This window comes from Phalacrocorax aristotelis, chromosome 6, assembly GCF_949628215.1.
Source record: "Phalacrocorax aristotelis chromosome 6, bGulAri2.1, whole genome shotgun sequence".
Classification (NCBI taxonomy): Eukaryota; Metazoa; Chordata; class Aves; order Suliformes; family Phalacrocoracidae; genus Phalacrocorax; species Phalacrocorax aristotelis.
This window is the reverse complement of record NC_134281.1, coordinates 61,455,028-61,482,218: the sequence shown is the minus strand read 5'-3', so window position 1 is coordinate 61,482,218 and position 27,191 is coordinate 61,455,028. Positions and strand designations below refer to the sequence as shown.

General features: G+C 39.8%; 1 protein-coding gene across 4 annotated transcripts in view; it reads left to right on the top strand.

The window, feature by feature from the left end:
• COL11A1 (collagen type XI alpha 1 chain) overlaps positions 1 to 27,191 on the top strand; it is a 163,924-nt gene that overhangs the window by 37,959 nt on the left and 98,774 nt on the right. The window contains exons 5-14 of one of the 4 annotated variants that reach the window (XM_075098257.1): positions 238 to 366; positions 13,645 to 13,761; positions 14,033 to 14,179; positions 14,371 to 14,466; positions 16,630 to 16,875; positions 19,474 to 19,536; positions 21,105 to 21,146; positions 21,507 to 21,569; positions 24,294 to 24,368; positions 26,897 to 26,980. In XM_075098257.1, coding sequence (XP_074954358.1) covers positions 238 to 366; positions 13,645 to 13,761; positions 14,033 to 14,179; positions 14,371 to 14,466; positions 16,630 to 16,875; positions 19,474 to 19,536; positions 21,105 to 21,146; positions 21,507 to 21,569; positions 24,294 to 24,368; positions 26,897 to 26,980 — 1,062 coding nt within the window. The remainder of the gene's footprint in view (positions 1 to 237; positions 367 to 13,644; positions 13,762 to 14,032; positions 14,180 to 14,370; positions 14,467 to 16,629; positions 16,876 to 19,473; positions 19,537 to 21,104; positions 21,147 to 21,506; positions 21,570 to 24,293; positions 24,369 to 26,896; positions 26,981 to 27,191) is intronic. The other 3 variants (XM_075098258.1, XM_075098259.1, XM_075098260.1) reach the window with 3 other exon arrangements.

The following is a 27,191-nucleotide window of genomic DNA, read 5'->3' as shown; positions in this document are numbered from 1 at the left end:
GTTTTTAAGCCAGAATTTTGCACCTAGTCCATTCGGTATTAATTTGCATTGGTTTGCCACGTGAACAACGGTCAGGATGTTTTCCAGAATAGCAGCAGAAATTAAGTAGATATGTTATTTATAACCACAAATGTTAATGTAATATCTAAGTATTATGTGCCTGGTTTTGTTTTCTGAATGAAAACTCTGTACTTCGGATCTTTCTTTTGTATTTAATCTGCATCTGCTTTCCTGCAGGGTGAGATCCAGCAGCTGTTGATTGTAGCTGACCCCAGAGCTGCATATGACTATTGCGAGCATTATAGCCCAGACTGTGATTCCCCAGTGCCCAATGCTGCTCAGGCTCAAGATCCTCAAGTTGAGGAGGTGAGTAATCAGTCAGGTATTACTAGATTTACTGCATGTTAGTGGTAGTGGTGGGCGCAAGTTACCCGAGGAGCATTTACAGCTAACCGGCACGTGTTGCTCTAGGCATGAGGGACGAAGGCTGCAGGAGTACATTCGTTTTTGCTATCCACTCATTTATGTCAAGCATTTGAAGGCGCCTATCACACGGGTATTTGAATAACCAGCACGCTCAATTAAGTTAAACTGTAATTCCTTAAAAAATGATAGCGATACGAGTTTGTTTAGTTGTATCTATTTGTTCTTCCTGTGTATGTTTACCATTTAACTGATGCCGAGTACCGTCAAACGCCGCGCTTGAAAGACACGGGAGCTATGAGTGTTCTGCAGTCGTAAACGTCTTCTGCTAGAAATGCCATGTATTTTAATGAGCTGTGTCCGGTGTACAAATGCACGTACACACAAAATTACTTCAGCCAGCTCAAGTCGTAGCCAGTAAATATCAACGGGGACAAAACAGAGTTGGAATTTTTCCCAGAAACACAAAAAATATTTACAGAAACCATTTGTCACCGTAGACAGTTGTCACTGCCATAAACCGAGTAATTCACTGAGGGCAAGATAGTTCCTCAGATTAGACCTCCGAGGGTCCGCAGTTGTATGGGGTGTTGCACACATTCTAAATGCCTGCATCAAACCCTGTGGAAGTGGAAAGCTTCTACAAAATGTAACTAGTCTTAATTGAGCTTGGCTCTGGACAGTTAGTATGTGCTCAGCTGTGTGTGTGATCTGACTGGTTATTGTTACTGATTGCTCAAGAGGTCACCATTAGAAACTTGCTGAATTGTTCTCAGGTGCCTGCTTTGAGCCCAATGTGAGACAGAGCTTTTCCTAAATACATGATCATTTCGTCTGTTGTTACTATTTATTCTTTCTGACTGAAAATTACGTCATCAAGTGACGAAGGTCCATAGGGCCCAGAACTTAGTTCAAAGGGACTCCCAGTTGAAAGGGACTCCCACATCCAGCGCATCAGAGCTATCGTTCCAGGTGCGTCAAGGCAATTACTCATAGGCAGGGGCCTTTCCACGACATTACAGTGTGTGGAGTCTGGCCTCTTCACGAGGGCCCTGCAGGACCTTCTGTCTGTGCGCCTGGCTACATGCATCTCCATGCTCTATATTCCAAAACAGAACAGGCTGAAAGCATATTGTTGATATTTTAGGGGAAGAAAATAAAAGGTAGCAAAATCAAATTAATTTTTTCTCGTTATTACATTTCAAAGAAATGTGAAATTTTGCTTGGGAAATTTCCTGGGCTCTGCTGCCTTGCGACTTAGCGCTCAGACCCTTTTTCTATTTCCTGTGCAAAGATCTGGGAGGTTTGAATAGGGCAGTGCTTTTGTACTTCGAAATGAGACTAAAGAGTTGTCAGTCTTATAAACTCTTCTTTGTGGGAAAAGGTTGTTAAAATCATCCCTCGGTCTCTTTCTTGAAGAGGGGTATATCTAAACACTTAAAATGCTTTAGCTAAGTTGGGACTACTGCCACCTCCAAACTCGCATCAACTCCTAAGCAGGCGGTGACATGGCTCAGAGAGATTGCAAACATTTGCTTGCTCCGGCCACCACCGATGGCTCCTGGCCTTTAGTGTAATGCATGTGGGCAAGGCTTGGAGTCCCCAGAAATTAGTGGGGATCACACTGTGGATTCAAAAATCTATTCTAGATGAAGAAGGATGAATACTTGTGCGTGATTATTAACAGTGACAACTAGCGAGTTATTAGGGTGTAATTCAATGTTTCTAAAGGATGTAGTATATGAATAAAATAGCCCAGGGATTCCATTCCCTCCATAATGGACGACTAGCTGAATCTCCTGCTGTCAAATATTACGTTTATACTATAACAAAGATGTTTAACACCAGTGTCAGTTGAGAGCACTCATTTGTAGATCAAAATTAAAAATAAGAACTAGGTGCACATACATAGTTCTATGCTCATCGTATAGAATTCCCAGTTATATACTGCATATCTGTTGAAAACAGTCTGTGAGCCCCAAACAAGGAAAGGGAACCATGAAATCAAACAATAGGTGCTGTTCTTGAGCCTCCTGAGTAGAGACCGTCTACAGCCTAACGCAACTGCCACCGGAGTCAGCAAATATTGTTAAATTCAGCAGCCATTGCAAAAATGCTTTTGGGGTTAGTGGTTTTTTAATGTGTTTTTCTAAGGCCTATTTTTTTGCCCTGTGGGAGCACCTACAGAGAAAAAGGTAAAATCAAAGATCTTAGTTTGTAATGTAACATTTTAAAATGAATTTGAAAAAAACTTGAACAGAGCTGAAAGATTACAAAAATGGGGCGCTGCCATTTCTGTTTGCTTCCATTTATTGCTCTGAGTGGTGACTGAATTGTTTTGCTTTCTGAACCAAGACGCAATTTCCTTGTTGCTATCCATAAGCTCATATGTGTAACTTCACAGGAATATCCCAGTGAAGTCAATGGATCTCTTCAACATGTTGTGTAATAGTAATCTGAAATAATCACATCAGCAATACTACCAGTGCGATGACTGTGCAGTGGAATAATTGGCTGACTGAATTGCCCAGAATTATGGGATTGTCTGCTAAATGATAAAAAAGCAGCTTGCTAAACCTCGTTATCGTTTGAGATGCTGCCTATCGAATCACATGGATAATTCATTTTGAGGAAATAAGTGAAACCAGTCTTATTTAGGTACTGGAAGAAGTTATGGAAGAAAGCAATGCTGATTTTTTTGAACTGTGATTCCAAAATTAAATAAGGTGTTAAAAGGTAAAAATATATTTACAGGCAGCCTATATGGAAAACAATGATTTCAAAATGCCTGATTGCATGTTTTGAGTTTACAAGTTTGATAGTGGTATCTGATGGAATTCATAGACTTAGACCTTCATAAGGCTCCTGATTTGTCAACATATGGTATTTGAATTTTAAAAAAAGGCATTGTATGGCAGAGATGAAGTACTTGACAAAGAGATTTGAATCTGGCTGCCTTATTAAGAAATTACTGTAAACTGAGAGCTATCACTGAATTAACTTTTTAGTAGACTTGCTTAGGAATTTTGCTAGCGATATAGAAATGAGTGTAAAATGGATGCTATTAAAATTTTTCAGAAACACGATATTGTAGAGCAGCAAATGATGATAACACGACTAAAGGCAAAGAGACTCACACAAGGAAAAGAAAGAAATGCAGGGCGAACATAGAGAAGAGGAAGATACTCTGTGCAATACGGCCTGCTTGCGTGTGTTAGCAGGCACGCAGCCGACTGTCCCCGTCTGTGGGCTTCATTTGCCGCTGTGTCGGTGAAAGCACTTTTGGGGGTACGTGATTTACCAGGCTGGGATACTGATCAAGCTGAAAGCCAACGTGACAAGGTTACTGTTTAGCTAGATTGATTTCCCGGTTTGATCTCCCATGTTTTCATACCAACTCCTACGGGAGAAAGAGGGAAGACAGAACTCTGAACTAAAGGCTTGGCCGGATTGTGCCTTTCAGTGTCAGCTTTGGCTTAAGCCAGCAGAAGCTGAAAACGTTTGTTGGACAATAACCTCAAAAGACTCTGGTTATTAAAGAAGGGAAACAGTTTGTACGTGGGCACTCAAAGCAGAACTGGCAAAAAAATGCAGTGCATGCCTTGGTTTGTAAGAATGCAGCTGCGGTGTTACTTCTCTGTGCGCTGTCAGCTGAGGTATATACTGGAGCGTCACACACCGTCCTGGTGTTCAGTCACCAAAACATGTATTGCAAAAATGGAAATGTCAAATGAAAGGTACATAACTGTTGTTGTTTTGGGAATTGGAAAACTGAACATCTGACTTGGCCACAATAATGACAAAAGCTTGAGGTGTTGCTCAGTTCACATATGCAAAGAACCTTCATGAAAAGAAAATACTGGCTGCAGACGAATGAGTTGGGGGGAGAAGAGAAAGTAAGTTAGATTATTTCAGATGGGAAAAGATCTACCAAAATTTTTAGGAATGAAGGAACAAACGTCCAAAGCAGTGTATCTCTAGATATCCTCAAGCCAAGGATAGATACCTTTCTAAATGTTTTGGGAAATGTCATTTATACTTCAGCTGGCTGAGTTACAGGGTGACGGGGAGAAGTTTTGAACTCTGGAAGTATAGAGGAGTTAGTCAAGGTGGTCTGAGAGTCCCTTCTGGCCTTACATCTCTGAGCCTTTGAATTATTACAGACCAGAATAAGAAACTGATACTTGGCTTAGAGGAAAAACTGTGGGATTGCAGAGCCTATTAACGTGCATTTCCAGCACTGACTACAAAACCTAAAGGAGGTGGTTGATTTTTGTCAGTGAAATAGTAAATTATGTTTGCGGAGTTGCACCTCCGTAGCTGAATAGGATTTCTCTTGGTACCGCACACCTTGGTAGTCTCCTGACAAGTTCACAGCCCGGGAATGGAGTTTTTCTGAAAAGTTGCATCATTTTTAGACCACTAAAGAAACATCTGGAGAGAAAGATTTGTCTCAGGTGATGTAGGTTTAAAGGCAAAAGTACTTTGTTTAACTTGGTGTAATCCTCATTACCCTAGGCAGTGTTTCTTTCTGCAAAGGAGCAAACAATCACATACCCAGCGTTGTAGTGTCTTGGTCATTTCTTTCAACAGCAGTGCTGGCTTAAATGAGTCCTTTCCTTTTCTGTACTCATTTCCACCCTATGCCATCTTTCCAGTTCAGCTGGTAGAATTGTTTGTGCGTTTGTTGGGGGCGAGGTCTGAGACTTCAATAAAAGACTAAAATATTAGTAGACTAAAATATAGACTAAAAATATAAATTAGTAGGCTAAATATAGGCTAAAAATAACTTACCAACCATAAAAAGGGAAGATTGATGGAATATATTGTAGTGATCTTCCATTAAACGAGCTTGAGCATGCACGTCACATCATTGCAACCTCAGGAGTACAATATTTGCTTTATAAAATGTTAGGTTTGTGTCAAGACCTTAAGACCATGACTTTGCTCTCATATGTAGGTTTACCTGTTCACATCTAAGCGTCTTTACTGATGATACCTTAAGTGCTACATTGAGATTTTCTTTTTCTCGTTAGCTTTTCTTTTTACCTGGGCATCAGATTCAAACTGTGATTTGGGTGGTGCAACAGAGAGGGTTTCAATGCCTACTTCTTACTTGCAAGGTCCCTTCACCACTGAATTAAGTGCTGAGGTTACCCTAAGTAAAGCTCAGGAAAAATTGAGCGTCTCACAGTGGGAGTCACAAAAACAGCAAGCTGTGAATAAAGACATAGAGCTAGCCAGCCTATGAAGGGAGGATATATCTTAAATTCTACCCTCTTTTACAAGCTTGCTCAGCTGTGCTATCTTGATCCCCATGCTATCTCCTGCCTAACCAAGGTCAACCTCCTGCATCCTCTTCCATCGCCTCTCCCTTCCTATAGGGGGTTGGGTAGGAGTGACCTAAGGACTTCAAGATATAAGCTTTGGAGCTGGATTTTAATTCTATCGGTACCTTTCTGGATCCAAGTAACTGCAATATATGGCTAAACAAGGTTTATTTAACTGGGTGATCTTTAACTAGCTTTTGTGTACAGGCTCTGCAAAAATCTGTTGAATTTGGGAGCTTGCCCGAACTGTGGGGCTTTCTGTGGGCAGTTCATACTAAGCCATTAGGATAGAGATGCATGTGAGTGACATTGCGGTACGGAGTGCTTTTATTCCTCTGTTTTGTTCCAGCTTCATCAGACCTAAGTGTCATTCAGTCTGAAATTTGAAAATGGGAGAGCAACAGATTAATAGCGATATCCACACCTTTTACTCTGTTGGTTATTATTGGTTATTTCCACCTTCACATCATGCTTTCATTGAAGTGTACATCAGTCATCCTTGTTCTTGCTTGTGAATAGCAAGGTATGAATCTCTGTAACTTGTCGAGTACAGGGTGGTGACCTCAGCAGTTGTCGCTACACCACAAAGGTGTTGCCTACAAGTTGCTTAAAAAATAGTGCTGAATCTGTAGTTGCTTCTAGAAGAAAACAAAAGAATATCTGATTAGAGAAAATGCTCAAATTTGAACACAGCAAGGGGGAGAGAGTACTTCCCAACCGGACCGAAGCAGGTCGTTACTTGATGAGCACAACTGTCAGTTCTCAGAACTTGCAAGCAAAGTCATTGATTTACAACAAGGAGGAGGTTGCCAGACCTTTTGAGGAACATATTGTATCCTGAAATATATTCATTAAGTGTTGCATGCTATTGTCTTATGTCAGAGGAGGGTTGCTAGAGAGTTCAGAATGTTTGGCACAATTAAATAGCTTTTGGATAAAGAGAATTAAGTGGAGAACAAACTGGCCAGGAACTTCAGAAAGTAACTCGAACAGTGCACTAGCATAATCTCACTCTGGTGTCACAGTCATTTTACCATGCAAAATCTGGCCTGCAAATTTTGGAGGGCTTTTATGTAGAGAAAGCAGACAAACTGAGGGGCAAAGAGCTGCAAACAAGTAAACTGGTAGGCAGCAGGGAGAGGAAATGATCGAGAGATGTGAGTTCTCTGTACTAGACTGTCGCCCTTCCATCACAGAATTTGACAGAACAAAGGCTGATGGTTAATAGTATGGTATCTTCATGAGCCCCGCAGTGGCTCGGAATGGCTGGCACCGGTGGCTCCGGGGTAACTTGCTGAATGTTAGAATTAAATGACAGGTTGTGTTACTCTGGAGCCACTGGTGCCAGCCTTTCCGAGGCATTGCAGGGCTCATGAACACGGGCAAATTGGCCATCTGTCTTTGGGACAAAAGGGTCTTTTGCTTTGTTGATTTTGCCCTATTCTGCTGTTTTTCTTCAGAGTATTAAAAAAATCATGCTGATCTTTAAGATTAATTCAGTAATCATTACCTTTATTTCATGCCAAATGTGCAATTCGGTTTTAAGATCAAATGTGGGGATGAAATTATATTTTAAAATTATCAGGATTAGTTTTCCTAAGGAAGTTACACACCTGTGCTTTTCTTATAAATACCCTGTGAATAGTCTGGCCTCTGTCTTGTTTTCAAAACCCTTTCTACTATAAATGGAAATGTATTAAATTCAGTTCCAGTTCAATCACATATGCTTGGCCAGCTCACAGAAATTAGAGCAGGGAAAGACCTCGCCAGTCTTCATTTTCCTTGATGTTGGGCAGTATATTTTCTGGAGCGTCGTCAGGTCTAGTTTTCAATGGACTCAGCTATCAGGCTTTCAGATCTTCTCTTGGAAGATTCTTCGGCAACCCAGTAAATCACGCTGTCTGACTTCTGCTGAAGAAATTGCTCCCCGAAGGAACTCTGCTACATTTATTTTGGACCCATCCCAAACTAATGGATTACTTGAAGAAATGAAATGTTTGCCTTTAATGAAATGAACTTGGTAAAGTAAAGGTGCAAATGGCCCCCAAAATATGTCAGCTTGGAGGCCTCATGTATCCTTTCAGACCCTGTTAATTTAGTGTCCTTTCAGGTGTTTGACTGATCAGAAAGAGTAGCTTTCTGAAGCATACCAAAAGATAATTATTTTCACGTTTAATTTCATGTTTAATGTCATGATTAGAACTGCAGTTAGCTAACTTAGCAGGTGTCTAAAATAGTGATCTTCCTAGCACTCTTTCTGTAGATTTATAGGCTTTTTCTTTAAGCAATTAACATAATAAAGAACCTTAAATATCTTGTTTTTCTTTTGACGCAGGCTATCTTTGGAAGTTAAAGATTTTGTTCTTATGTCCTTTTATCTCCCTGCTTTTATCACTTTTATGAAAAATATAAGGACTATGTGGTAGAAGAGGCCGTCTTTTAAATCTTTTAACTTTCCTTCTGTCCTAAGATTGACATCTACTACCATTTATTTATTTACTTTACTGCATCTGATTTCTGAAACTCTCATTTTGCCTTGCCATCCTTTATTGTATTGCATTTTGTGAAGTGTTAGTGGGCCTAGAATGTTTCAAAGTCATCTTTGCCTCTTCAGCTGGCTAGATGATTTAGCTAATCTTTAGGCAATGGAAAAATTAAGTTTACGACAGTTCTTTGGTTTAAGATTTAGGTTGTTAGTTCCTTGTAATTTGGAAAGGTAAAGCAAAAACTGCTGAAATCTGCATCCTGGAATGGGGGTAGGTTTTTAGGGTATGGATAGCAGAAGAATTAATTTTCAAAGTAAGACTGACTTCAGAATATTTAAGTCATTCCGCAGTTGAAAGAGGCCTTGCATGCTGCTGATCTTCTGCTTCTAAAATTCATCTGATGAAGAAAACAGTTCATCTCTTTAATTGGAATTGCATGATGATCTGGTAGTGTAATATAATCAGTCTGGTAAAGAAAGCATGAGGTCATAGTGGAAAGATTTTGTCCCATCAAGAAACAGCAGGTTTTATTCTTCCTTTCATTTTTAAGAAAACAGTCATATGTGATATTCATTACAAGGATGGCTGTTCTGTAACTATTGGTGGTCTTACAAGAGAAGAAAAACAACAGAAAATTGCATCGCATTTGAAGTATGTGTTACCTGATGTCTCTTAGCTGAAATCCCTTCACCAAGTTCCAGCTATTGTCCAAGCTGAAGCTATAATTTTGAGTCAATATTTTTGATATTCATGTGAAATCACTGGGAAAGTTAATACAGTTGTAAATATTTTGCTACTGCTACGAACACTTGGTGAATCTCATCTCTGTTGTCTCAGATCTGTAACCACCCCATTACCTAGCAGTATTAGGGTTTAGGTAAGCTTTCATAGATCTCTCAAGCCGGACTGAAGTAATGCTGCACAGCTGCGGTAGGTGTATTTTGCGCTCGGCTAAGTCTGTACTCGTAGAAGGATCATTAGAATGATCCACAAGCTGAATGCCCCTTTAAATCCCATTCCAGCTTCTTGATAGTCTGGCTGCATTCCTGCCCGGCAATATCTTCCCTTGGTCTGTAGCTAACAAAACAAATGATGCTCTCTCCAACTACACTCTTCATCTCTGCCATACTTGCTTTTCTTCCCTGCTTTGATTTCCTGGTAGAGTTAGTAGTCTCGACTAAATTTAGAAAGTGGCAGGAGATACTTTTCCATCTATATTACTTAATTCTGAAATTCTAGATGCTTTCACCTGTATTTTCAAGAGTCTGCTTGCTCTCTTTCCTTCGATGAGCGGTGCAACCATGACAGATTTTTGTGAACGCCCCAACTTCGGTGAAGTCAGGCAAGGCCTGAGATAGCATGGGTTTTGCACTTAGAAATGTTAGCTTCCAAAATGCGAAGGCACTTTTCTCAAGGTTTGTTGAGGCCTCAAACTGAGCAGCTCGTACCTCTGGCTCTGGTCATCTGAGTAGCTCCAGAAAAAGACGGGATATGTGCCACATATCTAGCCCTGACTGTTAATGGCAGGGTAGGTGTGAGTCGCCAGCTTCACAGCAGGCGAGTGAGTAAAGCTCCATCATTCACTCTGTTAAATCTGTTCCTGGTATTTGTCAGTTTAGCCCTCATTTAACTGGCCAGTCCTTTACCAGTCCTGTTTTCTCATCTTAAAAACAGCCTTTATCAGGTTGAGTTGATGATATCATGCTGGTGGAGTAAATCATATTTCTGAAGTACATCTTTACACCAGTTAGGGGTGTAGAGATGCATTCCTCCATCTGGACAGATGGTGCCTCAGGAGATACAGGTGGAAGATCTTGCATCTATGTTTCACTAGTTGAAACAGGACCTGTGCAGTACGGTACAAAACATTTTCTCCCTGTTTCGGCTGGTGTGAAAGACTAGGGTTGCTGGTCTTTCTGAAAGAAACGCCTGGAAAGGAAGGATTGCTATGAATAAGGTCTTTCTATGCAGGAAGTTTAGGGCTACTGCATATTCCCACTCGGAATATGTACCAGGGGACTACAAAGTACTGCCAATTAGAAACTACTTGAGTATGGTTTCGGCATGGTGGCCACACGTCCTAGCTTGTAGGTTCAAGAACTTGTGTAATAACCCTCTGATACTGTGCTCTTAAAAAGGAAGGAAAAAAAGAAGTCCATGGAGAAGATCTTCACTTGCTTGGCAGTAATCTGATCCCAGCATGGAAACTGGCATTCCCCACTTCTCATCCACTCCGGTTCTTTTTGTCTGTGTGCCTGCACAGCCCTGCAACCCAAATGTACCACTGTATTTGTGATAATATTTTGCATATGTCAAGAAAGTTCCATTTCTTTAATAGTGAAGCACAGTACCCAAAAGTAAAGCATTTTCTCTCTGATTATGCATGATGCAATAGATCTCTCCACATACTCATGCTTTTTTGTTTGACTGTTTTCTAGTTCTCATTCATAAATGTCTGGGTTTCCAAAATATGCCTCTGGCAGATCTTAGCATAAATATCAATTATTCACCACTTTCTTTTTTAATACTAACATACTTGGCACACATATTTTTCCTTTCTTTTTGTTTTTTTTCCAGTCGACATTTCTGTTTAGTTTATGCCCTCTGAAGAACTTCTTGTAACCCACTGCTGTAACTTTATTAGTCGCATAGTTGGCACAATTCGGCACAGCCATTCAGCTTACCTTGAGGGAAGCCATACTACTGAGATTTGAAAAACAGTTACAATACTGAGCACCCCAGAGTTATATTTAAATTGTTAATTGGTCAAAATGAATGCTGGAATGAATGCTTCCAGTTTCAGAACAGGTCTACGGTGCTTACTAAAAAGGAATCTACATGTCTGGAAGTTATTAAAACAAACTCCTAACAGCATATTTAAATCTAAATCCAGCTAATGAAGCAGCGAGTCTATCCAAAATGTACCTCCACTTATCCCTTAAGATATTGGATAATGTAGCCTCTGCTGTTTTGGTACCAGTAAAAATTACCCATCCGGGTGTTTGATTCATGCCATTTGGCTGAGGAGGCATGTAAAAGTGTGCAACGGGTTGTCACTGGTAAGGCGGGATGGCTGAATTTGACAAGGTAAATTCCACTAAAGGCTTTTTTTTCCTCCTTGTAGATCAACCTAGTTTGCAGAGACTTCTTGACAGAAGATTAGCAAATCGTATTTTATGTATTTGCACACATTTTTATCATTTCCAAAGAAATGCAGCGATTTCAGCGCTGTTCTGTAACTGTTTCAAAATGGCTGTTGCCATCCATGTGGATATTTCTTTCCTCTGCTTCCTTCTTGTGGTCTCCTAGAAACTTGTCGCTGTGTTTTCTTTTCAGGATGTCAGTGGCGTGCTTCGTTAGAAGCAGGTTGTATTGAGTTGCATTTCCAGAACTGCACAAGCCAGAAAATATGTTTTTATACATTTACACATCTGTAAAAATGTATCATCGCTGCCCATGAGGCCCTTGGACAATTCCATGCACAAGTCAAAGGTGCTTCATTGAGTTCACTGGGATTAGGACTGAATATTAATTTACTGACCAGGGAGAGATAATCACATATTCCTCACCAGGTTTAAGTCTAAAATTCTGCTGGCTTTGAAAAGTATAAATAGAATCAACTTACTTCTGTGATGCCAATGATACCACTGATGAAATCAAAGCATTGCTTACTGTATATAACAGGCAGATATGAAGTGCCCGTGTACTTCACAGAGAGGCTATTCTCCGCCTAAGATGATAAACGTTTTGTGATTTAAGTGTGGTTTGATGTCCTCTTATTGATGTGCAATGTAGTTTTGGACTAGAGGTTTCTAGATGTTTATCAAATCTCATGACTAACCAAGCTGTATGTGCATGGCTGTAGAAATAGTCAAAAGGATAATCAAATAAAAAGCATCTGACTTCTTAAAAAGATCTGTATCTTCTTTTTAAGAGAAGCTGTTGCTCATAGTAGGACTCAGAGGAGTCATGGGCGTGAAGGAGCAGAAGCCCATGTAAAGGGGTTTTTAAGTGATTAAGGCCTTGCAGTGTTAGGCTCACACTTCCTGAGGAAATCAACTTCTCTGTATTTTTGGCGCACTAAAATCATAAGTACAAGATTTCTATCAGAAAGCTTTGCCGGGGAAAACAGTTAAACTAATAATTTGGTCACGTGGTAGAATATATTTTGGACTGTGGAGTTCTGTTTTAATCTCATTTATAATTTCTTCTAAACTGTCAATCTCTTTCTGATGCTGATGATATTTGTGACTTCTCTGACTCCTCAAAGTCGTTTGGCAATGTAATGTACCACTCCTCCCAGCAGTCTAATGAAACGAGCAGACATTGTCTTCGTTTTACAGACTGTGACGCTGGCTTGTGACAGGAGAGAGGCCATTTCAGAAGTGGCTAGCTCACATGAGGCACATCAGAATATTTCTTCCTAAACAGGGCAAAGCAGGCACTTGGCCAGGCTCCGGCCACACTTCCACCTTCCTTTGGCTCCCTGGGGACGTAAGGGAGTTGGTAGCAGCCATGGGACTGCTTTAATGTGAAGGACCAACCAGTTCCTGTAGCTTCAAGCACGACGGGAGTGGGAAGACAGTTTAGAGCTGCCCTTTCTTAGGCGTGATGAGTAGCCCTTGGTGCACCGAATACCTAGAGCAGTATCTTCGTGGCACAGCCAAGATTACAGCTCAGGAGTGCCTGGCTCCCTAGGTCATGTTCACAACATTGCACAAGCCAATTCTAAACCGGTTTGCTCTTGTAAAAGTTTTGTGGGCCAACTCTTCATTTGATACTAGTTATTATAGATACAGAGCTATGGAGCAGTTTACAGCAGCTGAGGATCTGACCTTCAAATGAAATTATACCAGTGAAGCATTTGCTTAGGCAATGCATACTGTGGAGCTGCCCTGCTTTTGAGAACTCTCCAGCAAACAGGAGGAGGATAGCCATGGTTACTTGTGAGTTGTGGCCACTTTCCTGCATCTGAAATTATTTACCCTATTCGTGTCAGCTATTGGCATCTCTCCGCTCTTCTGGTCACCTGAAAACAACACAGGTAAAAGAGTGTAGGTGAAATGAGGCATTATTTGCAATTCAAAGATTAAAGACGTGATTTCACAAAGGTCAATTGGTGCTCCCAGAAATCCAAAGTATAGTTGATTCTTCTGTGCAGTCCAATAAAGAGAGTTTTTTCCTGGCACCACTACTTGCTTTTTTATGACTTTTGCATTGTGCTCTGAAATAAATAATACATTGTTTTTTTTCCTCCAAATGAATAACTGTATCAAATTGTTCATGCTACCTTAATTTTCTTAAGCTTTACTCCTAAGTAAAGGTTAAGATGCTTTCCAGTATTGCGAATCTAGTTTGATACCACTAACACGGGAATGCCTGATATTTTTCCATTTGCAATGTAGTACGCACCAGAAGATTTTATCGAGTATGACTATGAGTATGGGGATGCAGATTATAAAGACACTGATTCAGTAACAGAGGGACCCCCACTGTTCGAAGAGACAGTAGCACAAACAGAGGTAACAGAATCTGATCTGTTTGTTGTGTGGTGTCCAGCTGTCCCCTACCACATGGTTTGTCAGTTTGTGTCTTCTCTATATAAGCTTAATGTTTTCCTTTCACTCATTTCTTTACTCTGTAGCTGTAGCACTTGCTTTCAGTTAGAGATGGAAGGTCTCACGGCTGACAGCATTCATCTCACATTTGGTTACCCTTCTTTCGTTCATGCTTTCTCAGTTTTCTTTTCATTTTATTTATGTTTTCCCATTCCATCTTTCATAACGTTTGCAGAAAAAGAAAGCCATGGTCAAAAAGAAGAAGAGGACAGTGGCCGCTAGCTCAAAGGACAAACCCCAAAAGGCCACAACAAAAAAATCTGAAAAATATGCATCCAAGAAGAAGAAAAGTTATCAAGCAGCAACAAAAGGCAAACTAGGGGTAAAGGTAGCCAAGAAATAATCAAGATCTTTCCCAGGCCAAGACTGGAAGATCTCTGATAATAAGAAAAAATATACCTAACCCCACTAGATGAATACGTCTGGTTAATAACATAACCTGAATAAAAGTGATACCTCTCGAATTTTTCCTGCAGGATTCTTTTTAACGATGTACCTTTTCTTTCATACTAGGTAAACGTTGTTGATGGATTTCAAGAGTATAGCATAGCTGAAAACGACTATGGGCCCCAGACCGAGGCTCCCTCCAGAGCTACTGAAGCAAATGAGGTAATAAGGACTCTTGAGAAAATGACGGGCAAAAATACTTGCTCGCCAGGTGTCACCGATTAAAAAAGCACAAACACATTTTAAACGGATGAATGTGCATCTCTGTACATATACATATCTCTATATAACAGCAATTAATGCAGTTTTATGCCTTCTCAGCCAATATCAGAACCTACTATTTTCTTGGGCAGAATTCCCATTAATTCTGTAGAAATCTGCTGAATCTTTAGACTGGAGAGTTCCTCATTCTGGAAATCATCAGTGGTATATGCTGGGAACTGCAGGGTTGTTGCATCCAGTGCGGATGTGACTGGAGCTATGTCTAGTATAAACTGGGTTAAATACTTAGACATAGCCCTAATCTAAGAGGAAGTGAAGTCTCTAATTTTTCCTGTAACTTTTAAGAGGTGGCATAAAAAGAGCCTAACGCAAGACAAAGAATGGCTGCAGCCGTAGCAGTGTATTGAAGTTGAGCCAGGAGCCATCATTTCCTTTTAATAGTTCTTCAGCTAACTAAACCAAATCATTTACTTTTCACTGAGGTTCTACAAAACATTGTATTTTGAACTGACAAAAAGGTAAAATGATTATTTTGACTCATGTTAAAAACCGCGTTTTTAGCAAGCCACAATGACAAGCCTAAACATTATTTTGTTAAGATTGCTACACCTAAAGCCAGTGTTGATTAATATGTCTGCATATTAATTAATGCTAGTTTTAGAAAATGATGGCTGATTATAAGAAACTTTGTTTTCACTTTTATTTTCAATTTTCCTTTCAAAATGAAGATATATTGTTTGAAAGATGTACAAAATTGACCCCCACCCCCACCCCAAACATTTGAAAAGAGACAGAGAGTCCCTGTTTGTTTTTTTGGTTTTCCTGCTATTTATCTTGGAAGGTGAATTAAGATACATTTTACTCATTCTACTGTAAGCCGTTCTTGTGTTAGATCTCCTGTTTCCTTCTCACAAGTTGATCAACAGAGGCATATTTAAATTGTTCTGTTTATTGGGCAATTATAGGCCAGTTGTGCAACAGTGCAGTTGTTATGAGGTAGATCCAAAGCACCAGATGCTTTCCCTAGTGAAAGCAGTTCTGCATTAAGGCAAAATTTGGCTTAAAATTGGTTGAGATCCACATTTACTCTAGCTGTACAGCAGAAGTAATTGTCCTGTAGCTGATGGAACTGTTAAATTAGAATCTGGCCTGCTATTTTAATTGCAATATATTTCAATATCACGGTTAGATCAAGATATTTTTAATTGCTGTGGATGCTGATTAGCATTTTAATATCTTTTTAATGATCGTACTAGTTCATCTTGTCTGGCCATCTAGAATATCCATCCCATATTTGCAATATCTGAACTTTGATATCTTTCAAAATTATCCTTTCAAGAGACCTCTGTAACAGAGCAAAGCAATCCTCTTTTTTTTTTCCCCAAATGGTTTTGTACATCTCAAATATACCATTCTTCTAAACGGCTTTGGTGCTTGTAAATTGGTTGCTTGGTTTGACAGTTTACATTCTTGAAGATGAAAGCTTAGATTTCAGAGATGTTCAAATTGGTCTGAGTTTTGCAGGTGGAATTTGACTCTGCCAAAAAATATATAAAATGCTGTGATAAAGATGAAGCACGACTTTTTGAGAGATAAATAAACCTCAAAATCATTGACAAGGGAAAAGAAGTTGAAACATTTAGCTCAGTGTTGGTAGTTATAGACACAAAATCATAAAGAAGGCTGGGCTTAACTGAAGTTGTCACTGTAAAAGGGTCTGAATTTATTCACTGCTCATTGTGGTGCATATGTTCATTCATGAATACTTGTAAGTGTGAAACCAAGCAGGGAAATTTAGCTATATTTGGCACTAAAGTAACACGAAGCAAGCAGTGCACATTGAATTCAGTGGTTTTGGAAATAATAATTAAAAAAAAGTGTATGAAAGCATTACTTTGTACTACTCACACAAAGATCTTTTAATTGCTCTGAAAGGCCGGACTTCCCTTCCTTCAGACTCTAATTAAAAGACAATATGCTGTAGTTCTACTGTTCTTTCTTTTGACGAGTCGTCACGGTGGATCAGCATATGCTTATGTTGCTTTACTAACAGTAACTCACGTATTCCTCCTATTCCCAAATCTTTGCTACTGATACGAATAGCAAAATCCTGTTGAAGAAGTATTTGCTGAAGAATACATAACTGGAGAGGATTATGATAAAAAAACTGAGGAAACTGGATATGGAAGCAGAGGAGTAGACCTCAGTGAATCTGATCTGCTGGTAGATGGAGATTTAGGCGAATATGATTTTTATGAATATAAAGAATATGAAGAGAAACCAACCGATTCCACTAATGAGGAGTTTGGTCCAGGTGTTCCTGCAGAGACCGATATCACAGAAACGAGCGTAAGTTGATGGAAGGCATAATGCAGATTAATTTAATTCAGCGATTCTTTTATTGTTGTACAGTCTCAGAACTGTACAGAGTCTGATCCAGAGCTCCTTGTACATCTTAGATATAGTCTCACTTTTGGTTGGGCTTGGATCAGGCCCATCCTCTTGTTTTAATAATCCTGAACTTTTTGGTTTTGTTAAATATAGGGGTTTTGTCTCTTTTGGTGAAGGGAATAAGGGAGGGTTGAAGATGGGAGGGAAAGGAAAGAAGAGGTGGAATTCCAAAAATAAATTAAAAAATGAACAGTTTTAAAAAATCTTTCTAAACTAGAGCTAAAGCTGGAAAGAGCATAAGTTCTAATGCAGGTGCAAGTACTGTAATTGAGATTTGTATATGATTACCCTAAGAAGTTGAAATGCATATAAGTGTCTAGAACCCTATGGCTTCTGCTGCTTTCCAAGGAGAAAATTCCTGAGTGGGAAGGTGAAGGTCCGAACCCTTTCATGAAACTCAGCTTAGTCAATGGTGACAGGTTTATGACCTTGCAGGAGTGATTTAACAGCTCAGTATATATAAAAGAAGATAGGATGACATGGTGGATCCTGTGAATCATGCTCTTTTTTGTGTGTTTTATAGCTCTCTCTTTCCCTCTGACTTAATCACAGGCTTAACAGCAAAGCTTTAATTTTCCTTTAGTTGTGCCAAGATCCTCATTTACCAGTTTACCAGACTGTGGAAGCTGCAAAGAAAATTAATACAACTAAGACTGGAAGCAAAATTAATTCCCGTTTGGACTTTTAATTGGGAAGGCCCTGAATGTAGTAGGAAAGGAGAATTTTGTTTGCCCTGTTTGCTCAGTCCTATCTTTATTTTCTCCTCACAAAGTCCAAACTTCAGTTTACAAAGGATCCAAGAAATAACAGCAAATGCTGTGAGGTTGCTTTTCTCTGCCAACCTTGAAACCCATACTTCTGGATTTCATTTATCACTCCTTTTAAACCCTGTTGGGGTCATTGTATTTTTAATGATCCTTATCTATGCAATGTGATACGAGCTTACTTTTTTCCTTCTAGCACAGATGGGGACACTGTGGCAGAATGACACAGAAAAGGTCAGATTATCTGCAAAGCAAAGAGCCCGTAAGGCACCATTTGTGCCTGCATTAAGCAGATGACTGCGTAGACTCTATCCCCTGGTGTAAATTTCAACCTAAATTGCCTTGCCACAAAACTGAAGGAGTCGGGAAGCTTGAATCAGAACCCAGGCTCTGATCGGTGCCAGCTTTATTACAGCTCTCATCTGCTGAACCAGATATATCATATCGTTTTCCTTTGACATATGAATATATTTGGAACAAGTGAAGTTCTACCTTTCATTAAAAGGGCAAGATGGAAAGTCCTCAGTACCCAGAAACTTTCAAAAAAGGGGCAATATTTCCAAAGACGGAGACCTGATGTAATTTTTTACAACCAATTTTCATTAGTGTAATAAAACACATTTTCTCTATACCTCTTGCTACTTGACTTTTATGAACTATTGAATCACTACTAGTGAGATCAGTGCCTTTATAAATCAATACAAAATGCACAAGCCATGGATCTATATCTCTCTTTCTCCTTTCCAAAATATTTCATATTGAAATACTGTAACATTACCCTAAACATTTTCAAATCCCCAACTATTTTAGTATAAACATGGAATCACTCTACTGAAATGAAAGCATTTCAAATTTTCATCTGATGATAGCTGAATTTAGTTTCTAGTTTGCGGTGGATATGTTAGCTATCAAGGGAGGTACTTCTGAAGGAAAATATGAATCTCCTGGTCTGAAGAAAAAAAATCAGTTTCTTCTTCTTTGTGTGAAACTCAAATCTGTTTGTGTTCTGCCATTAGCACGCGTTATTCACCTGTTGTTTTCGGTACTTCTGTTATCTTAATCCTGAGCCCAGAACTTCCCATAGGGCTGATCCTAAAAGAATTTTGTGGTTGATGGAAATTCATGCAGTTAGGAGGCAGAACTGGCTATCCATGAAATACCATTTCATGTTTACAATGGCACTTAACTCCATTCCCGCTTATGCCATGAAGTCACAGACTCTTCTCAGACTAATTTACATGTTGTGGATGTCTAATGAAAAAAATTAGGAGCTTGAAAGGCACTGTCCATATGGGACCAAGAGATCTTTTTTTCCAGCTTACTTTAGGCTTGCTTAACTCAGAAAGCCACGAAGAGTCATTGTTAATTGCCAAGCAAATGTCCATTCAGACAAGAAAAGAAACAGCTCTGTGACTTGCACACACAAGTTTTAGATTCTTAGTCTGAAGTCCTAAAGCAAACCATGGGGTTCAAACTCTTGCACATCATTGGAAAAACTACAGATGGACAATACCCAGTAATTTGAAACGTGCACATGCAGGTTTTGCATTTTCCATTTCTCACGTATCAAATATTTTTGATTGTATGGTTTGTCCCTGGGACGTGTGTTTTGTAGCACTGATCAATTCCAGCTCTAGCTTTCAGTTAGAGGTTGCTCTAGTTCTTTATTGTACCAGGTCCTTAGACCGTCTACTTACTTATTTTCATTTTGGGGGCTGTTTTTACTGGGCAGGTGACTGGACATGGAGCTTATGGAGAAAAAGGCCAAAAGGGAGAACCAGCTGTGATTGAGCCTGTAAGTACAGATGTGGGTGAGTTTTTCTTTAGCGCTATATAACATATGTACGCTGTTGATACATCATTGTCAAACCATGTTGTTCATGATAGGATGGCAGTAACCTTATCCTTGATCTCTGAAACAATCACCTGCAGCGTGGATGGTGCAGAAGTGAGATAGCGGACAGTAGCCTGTTCAGCCTTCTCTTTCGGTTGCACAAAGGACTAACCACATGTTCTTTAAAACAAGGAGAATTCTTGTGCAGAGGAAATCGGAGCATAGATCTGCTCTTCAGGCCATTTAGTAACTACAGCTCGGACAGACCTACAGAGATAGCTGCCACCTTAGGCACAGGTAACGCTGGAACCGCAGCTTTCAACAAGGGCAAGGGAGTCCCTCTGAGAAGTTAAGTCAATGCTCCTGTGTTTAACCTGTGCTGGTAAAACCAAACTGCTGAAAGTTTAATTAAGTACTTTCTTCGGAGGTTACAAGTTGGTCATAAGCACAGTAATGGATCAGTAGCGCACAGAAATTTTCTCAACTCTAGATAGTAGTATAGAAACGAAGTGCTTTTACAGTAGGGCAAAGGTTCACTGTAGCGTCATGCTTGATGGTTAGAAATAAAAAGGTAACTGCATTTAAAAGAAGACATAAATGATTACTTAATATGTAGAAGGAGTTGAATGCCAGTGTGGTTTACTCTTCTAGAATTTTCAAGGACTGCTTTCAAATATATATTGGACCCAAATAGAAATTGAAGTTTAATTTAGTTTTTATTTCATAGGAAATGAGGTACAGAAATATCAAGGGAAAAAATTAGTTTAAGTCAAAGCCTGATAAGATACTGCGATGTGTCATTGTTACCTAAATATCAAAGGTCTGGATTCTGTGTTCCAAAAGCCCCTTTAATTCTATATTCCTACCCCAGGATTAGCATTGGGTTAAGTTGCTGATCACCAAAGTTAAAGGACTACAATAACGAACAAGTACAAGTCAAGACTGTGGCCTCTCAGTCATCATCTGTGAAGGAGCTCAGAGCATGTTAGCTCATAACATGCATGACTTTTTTTTAAACCATAGCAAGATGCAGCCCATTTACATCCCTAATACTGAAGAGGTATCCGCTGCCCATCTCCAGCGTTGCTGGAGTTCACTACAGCTAGCTTCGAGCTTGTTGCCCAGTCCTCCTTCCTATGGGAAGCCAAATACAAGTGAGGAGCCTGTATTCGGAGGTCTTACCGTGATCTAGAATTTGGACTAGTGTCTGCATTCAAAAAGAGGAGCCAGGAGGTGCTGTAAGACCCACAACACAGAAATGGCCAGAGCTCTTCACATCAAATTCTTTCACAGCATTAAAAAAAAAATTATTTTGGATCCAGTACTATGAGATCCCTCCAGCCTAGAAGTCTTTCTCACTTCTAAAGGCACACAGCAATTCAGATTCCAGTTCTAGTAACTGTGGAGAGAAGATCCCCAGAAAAGTTTATCAAAGCACTAAGAAATGTTGAGTTCATAGTTCAGCTAAAGAGATAGTTCATATTTTTCTCCAAGGCACAACCAGTAATACCTTTTTCATCCCCCCCTAGGGTATGCTCATTGAAGGACCACCAGGACCAAGAGGACCTGCTGTAAGTAGCTTAATCACGATTTCCTTTTATTGCCTTTGATTTATTTGCTATGCTTTGGTGATCATGAGTTAACACAGTTAATGTTGGTCTTATCATAGTTCCCAAATGGTGTATTGGGCTTAGCGTTTTTAGTAAAAACGGTCATCGCCAGCGTTTTCGGTGACAGCATGCTACAAGCTGAGCGCACGTAAAAATCACACTTCTGAATGTTGGCTATAAATCTTTGTAAGACAAAAATGTATGCTGCCTTATAAATTATTTTATCCAAATATGTGTTCAACATAAATTTCCAGAGAAAAAGAAAGTTCAAAAATGCTGCAAGCCGTCATTCAGCTTAATGATGTCATTCATTTTCCATAGGGTCTTACAGGTCCCCCAGGTCTACAAGGTCCTGTTGGTCCGCCAGGTGACCCTGGTGAAAGGGTAAGTCAACGTGCAGATTATCCTGTGTATTCATGGTATGTCTTGCGCTCATTGCTACAAGATCTGAAATATATATACATAGGTTAAGGACCTTCAGCGGAACTGAGGCTGATTTACTCAGCTGAGCAAATCAACTGGGAATCTGGACAAACATTTCCTTAGTGGTAGAAATATGTACTGTAAATACAGGAAAAAAATTAAGTTCCTATTTTTCCATATTTCTCTGTTTTGATATGTATTATTTTAAAATATAATAAAGCAATTGGTACAAACATTTCATATGGATTTGAATGGGTTTCTAAAAAATCAGTATGACCTCAGCTGTAACATGTAGACATACAGAGAAAAACAAGCTCTGCAGAATCAAAATACACACGGAAATTTTGAAAGTGATGGATAATATTTAGATGATCCAGGCAGAATTTATTGGCCATATTAAATAACTTACAGCATGAGAACCCAATCCAGGTATGAATATAACTGAAATTTAAGCTATTGTTTTAGTCTGACGTGTTCTCACAAGCCTTTTCTTCCTGCCACAACTGACACAATTTTGAAAAAGAGGAAAATAGGCTACAAAAAAGCGTTCCTGGGTTGCATGAGTGATAGTTTACTGATGAGTCTAGCGTGTTTGTGCCGTATTTGTGTATAGAAGATGTGGAGAAGATGCTACCGCCTCACTGAATAATGAGATAGTGTTAAAATCCCAACAATGCTTCACCTCGATAGTAAGTCTGCATCCACACGTCTTTCATAGTTCTTTCTTGTAGATTAACTAAATATATTTTGGAATTTAAACTTGTAAAACGGAAATTTTAACACATTGTAATGGAATAACTGCTGATAATACCCAGTTTTTTAACTAACTGCTTACTGAGTTAATCATAAAGAAATTCCTCACTAAATATATCACGTGCCTGTCATGGAACAGACTTCATGTTATATATAAAAGGGACACATTACACAAATAAATAATTGTAGAAATGAGTTGCCAAACTCATGAGAGCAATACAGATTTGTGCAACAAGATTCTGCTGTCAGAGTCCATCCTAATGAAGTAACATGTCTTTAAATTTTAAACATATGTGGACAGGTTTGGGTTTTTAATTAAACAACAATCAGTGTATATGAATAAAGGCTCTAGCTCTTGCTCCAACTATCCTGACTACCTTTCGTCTTAGGTAAGAAATCTGGAAAAGTAGCATTCTGAGAAAATTACCACTCAGGAAAATCACGTTGCTTAATTTTAAAAAGCCCACATTAATACCTAGAAGGATTGAGAATGTTGTTTAAGCACGGAGCTACAGAACAGTTGGTTGAGAAATGCACCACTTTTTGTAGCTGCCTATAGTGCTTCAGCTTTTGAACTAAATTGTATCTTGTTCTAATCCCAATAAAGGGTGTAAAGCAATTGAGAAGGGAATGAACATACCCTTCTGGAGACAACCAGAAGTGGTCCTGCTTTTGCTTCCTTCATATAAAACGGTGTCATGGAAGAAGAAAGTGAAAACTAATCTAACCTTTAGTTTCATCTTCAGTAATGTAATCTTCATCTTCTGACCTAAGCTTTCAGGTCTAATCTTCACAAAGGCTCATAATCATATGGCATAAAGTCGCTGCAGGTCAGGGTGAAGGCTTTGCAAGTGCATTTGGGTTTTTTTCTATTTTTTATCCTTATCTCAAAATTGCCTGCATAGATAAGGGTTCTTTTTAACAATTACAACATTTTATTCAATATTTTACATCTGATTTAGTAATAAATCTCAATTTAAGGTTACCTGTGCTGGGTTATTAGTGAGGAATTACTTTTTGGTGCTTCAGGCTTTTTTGAAAAAAAGAGCTCAAACAGACTGGGTAACAGACTACTGATCTTAATCCTGAAGAGGGGAAAAAGCACCAGGATTTTTCAGATCGGCTTTCCCATTGTTACGTTCAACTGAGCAGCAGAAGGAACCAGTTAAGACAGTGAGGTTTGTTGGTCTGTCACTGCAACCCTGCAGAGAGTCGTTCTGGTGAATGAGTACTCTGTTTGGCAGACGTGCAGCAGGCAAGTGAGCACTCCTGACGCAGGTCCTTCCCGCCCTTGACAGCTTCAGCTGGTAAAAACGCAGCCTGCAAATTGCTGGGAGGAAAGGTGCAACTGTAAATCTAACTTGTCACAAAAGGCGTGTTTATCAACGCAGCATGTTGGATCAATAATCATGAGCATCACGTACGCGCATTGGCACACTGCTTCAACAAAAAGTTTAGCTCTTTTAAAAGTGTAAGGGAGAATTAGGTTTCATAAAAAACAGATTTCAAATCATAGCTGCAGGACTTATGTAGCCTTTGAAAAGCCTGCTCAAAGGGTTTAAAGAGAATCAGCAGTGTTAGTTCTCCAGATCAAATAAAGCAGACACTGGAACACAATGCAGATCTCGGCTCAGCCCAACCTATGAAATCATGAGCAAAGCCTCTGTAATTAGGTACTCCGTACTCCATTTTTAATATAATCTGTAAGTAAAATAATTAAAGAGAGCAACTTTATTCCCTATTGCTGAATGTCTTCCCCAAACTCAGCTCTTTAATTACCTCACTAATAATGAATAACATTCCCAAACCATTTGCAAAGAGAAGATGAAACCTCCAAGAGCAGCATCATGAATACGTGTGTAAGTGCGTGTGAGTGACTCAAAAGGTTTATCTTACAGAACTCTCTTTGTTCTCATCCCTTTGCTGTCTTAGGGTCCACCTGGCCGCCCTGGTCTCCCTGGTGCTGATGGCTTAGCGGGTCCCCCAGGTACCATGTTAATGTTGCCGGTAAGTTGTGTTATGATCACAGGGCAGCCAACCCCCCAAGAGGGGAAGTGTGCTTCAAGAAACGTGTAGGTGTTTTCTTCTCTCATATGACTTTGTCTTTGGAAGGAGAGATGATACAGGGTTTCTTCTATGGTGTAAGCATTTGAAGCTCATATGGTACCTTTTATTCTTGAAACAAAACATATGCTTTAGGTCCTGCATGGCTGCCAGATTGGAACCTACATGAATGTATTACACTCACCAAAATCCTCCTTATATTTTCAACAGCAGCTATTATTTGCTACTATATGTCCTAAACAAGGAGTTTGCTGTTGCACAAAGGGCATGTACTCCCAGCAGGCGTGTGTACTTTCAAGTCTCCTTGACGTGGAGAATTTTAAGCATTCCATGCTTAAAATTGGACCTCAGTGTCCTCTTTGAAGAGTCAGTGCATCCTTTGAATAGAAATATATGCACATAGCCAGCTCTGCTCCCACTGGAGTCAAAGCAAAACACCATCTGTTTTAGCAGGTGGAGGAACAAGCCCAAAGCTGTTAAAGGAGCTTGCAGTTTTGTGGTATGAAAAGTACTGTATGCATGGAATTCATTATTCCTACGTGTACGTGTGTATGGGAAAGCTCCGATGAGTACTACCATCCCAGAGAACGGATAAACCCACGGTAAATGAAGGGGCAGTGTTTTTGCTATGTAAAGCCAAGTAAAATGCCTCGGAGCTGCAGTTGCTGCAGTTCTGGTACAGGAGGCAGGTCTCCATCAGTATCAGTGAGGAAAGGATGATTTTGTAAAGTTTATTTCCTATTTATGAAACAGTCAATGGAAGTTTATTAAAATAAGCCAATGCTTTTGACCTCGTGCTTGCACCAAGTTCCGTTATCGCAGCTGGCTGTGTAACAGAAGTATCTGTTTACCAATAATTAGTTGATGGAAAAATGCCACTACTCCTCAGGGGAGTCACTCCCAAATCATTCTTCCGTCTGTAATTGCTGTGTCAGTTTGTTCCATTGAAGGTAGTAAGTGTGGACTAATATTTAACCTATCAGTCACTTCGGAGCTTTATTTGTAGATGTTGATGAGTCTCACCGCAAGTGATTTACCAAGTCAGACCAGAAATTTCTCAGGAAGGAAGAAATTGGCTTCAGGTCTCCCAAATTCCAGCCTAGTGGTTTAACCACCTTCCAGAATTCTTTTCCACATTTATAAACCCCACTGAGAAGCCACTGTCCTTTCATAGCAGATGACCTGCTCATCTAAAGCTTAAGAGCCATCCTGGTAGAAAGGACTAAACAGTAAAAAAACAGTAAAAATCGGATCTAGCAGTGACAGACTGTCTTGTCACAGAGATACATGCAAACCACCAAGTAACATGTGGGAGACACCTTTTGTGGAATGTGTGGCTCTTCATCATCACGTGTAGCTCTTGAAGTCATCAAAATGGGTTCAACTTTTCAATGGATGCAAGACAATAAATTTAGGTACTTTTGCTTGGAAAAGTATTTTGAAAACGCTGGCTGATTCCACGTTTTGCGATCCCAACAAACCACCTGGCCTCCTTTCAAATGATAGAAGGCTTGGTAGTTCTCATTTTAGAAGTCAGGTGTTCATCTGTGGGGGCTTAAAGCAATAAATTTTCCATCGCTTTCCAAAAAAATCCTTCCATTCTGATAATAATACGACTGGAGAGAAAGACCTCAGTTACCGTGCCAGCTCTGGGTGTAGGCAAACCAAGCAAACTGCTGTGGGCGGCAAAAGATTCATGGCCTTCATATCATCGAATCATAGAGTCATTAAGGTTGGAAAAGACCTCTAAGATCGAGTCCAACCCCCAACCCAACACCCCCAGGCCTCCTAAACCATGTCCCCAAGTGCCACGTCTGCGTAGTTTTACCTCCAGGGATGGTGACTCCCCCACCCCTCGGGGCAGCCTGTTCCTATGCGAGACCTTTGGGAAGCCGTGCTTCTTGCTGCAGCTTAGCGCCTCTGCAACCTTGCAAAGCTTCTGCGAGCAGTTTCATGAGCAATAACAGCCCAGGGGTGCCGCAATGAGTGCTGTAATTTAGTTTGAAATTATCAGAAATGGCGCAAAACTGTTTCATTTTAGATACCAAAGATTTTTTTCTAATTGAAGTCTACCTTAAATTGAATTGCATTTTTCTGTGGGTAGCTACAAATGTACAGAAAATTAATTAATTTTGGTACTTATTTTTAATGAGGTTTTGCAGATAATTAGAATCTATTTTGGCCTCTGAAACAAGCAAGCAAGCAAACAAAATGAAAACCAAAATCCTATGAGATCAAGAAAATATTTGCTCATAAGGATTTAGATTTGCACTTCAGTTCTAAACTATTACCAATGGGTTAATATTCATGGTGGATCCAGTGGCCCCAGTGCAGCAGTCTTCTGAAGTGAGTGGAATGAACTAAGGACTGAGAGCCTGTGTCTTTGAAGTGGTTTGCACAGTTGCAGCAAATAACAAGTGTGGTTTTAATATGGTAAATTCTGAGTCCTTTTCTTGTTCTGATACTTGCAGTTCCGCTTTGGTGGAGATGGCGAGAAGGGCCCAACAATCTCAGCCCAGGAAGCTCAAGCGCAAGCTATTCTTCAGCAAGCTAGGGTGAGCACAAGGAGCCTGCAAACAAAGCTGCCGCAAGGGTACAGCTCCAAAAAAATTTCCACTTTATATCATGCAGGATGTGAAGTAAAGAGCCCAAAGCATCGTCTCATCGCAGTAGTTATCCTTCAATAAGGAACTGGGTCAATGACGGGGGCTATTTGCTAATGCATTGGAAATTGTATTGATGTAGAATTTGTGTGCTGGCTGGCAG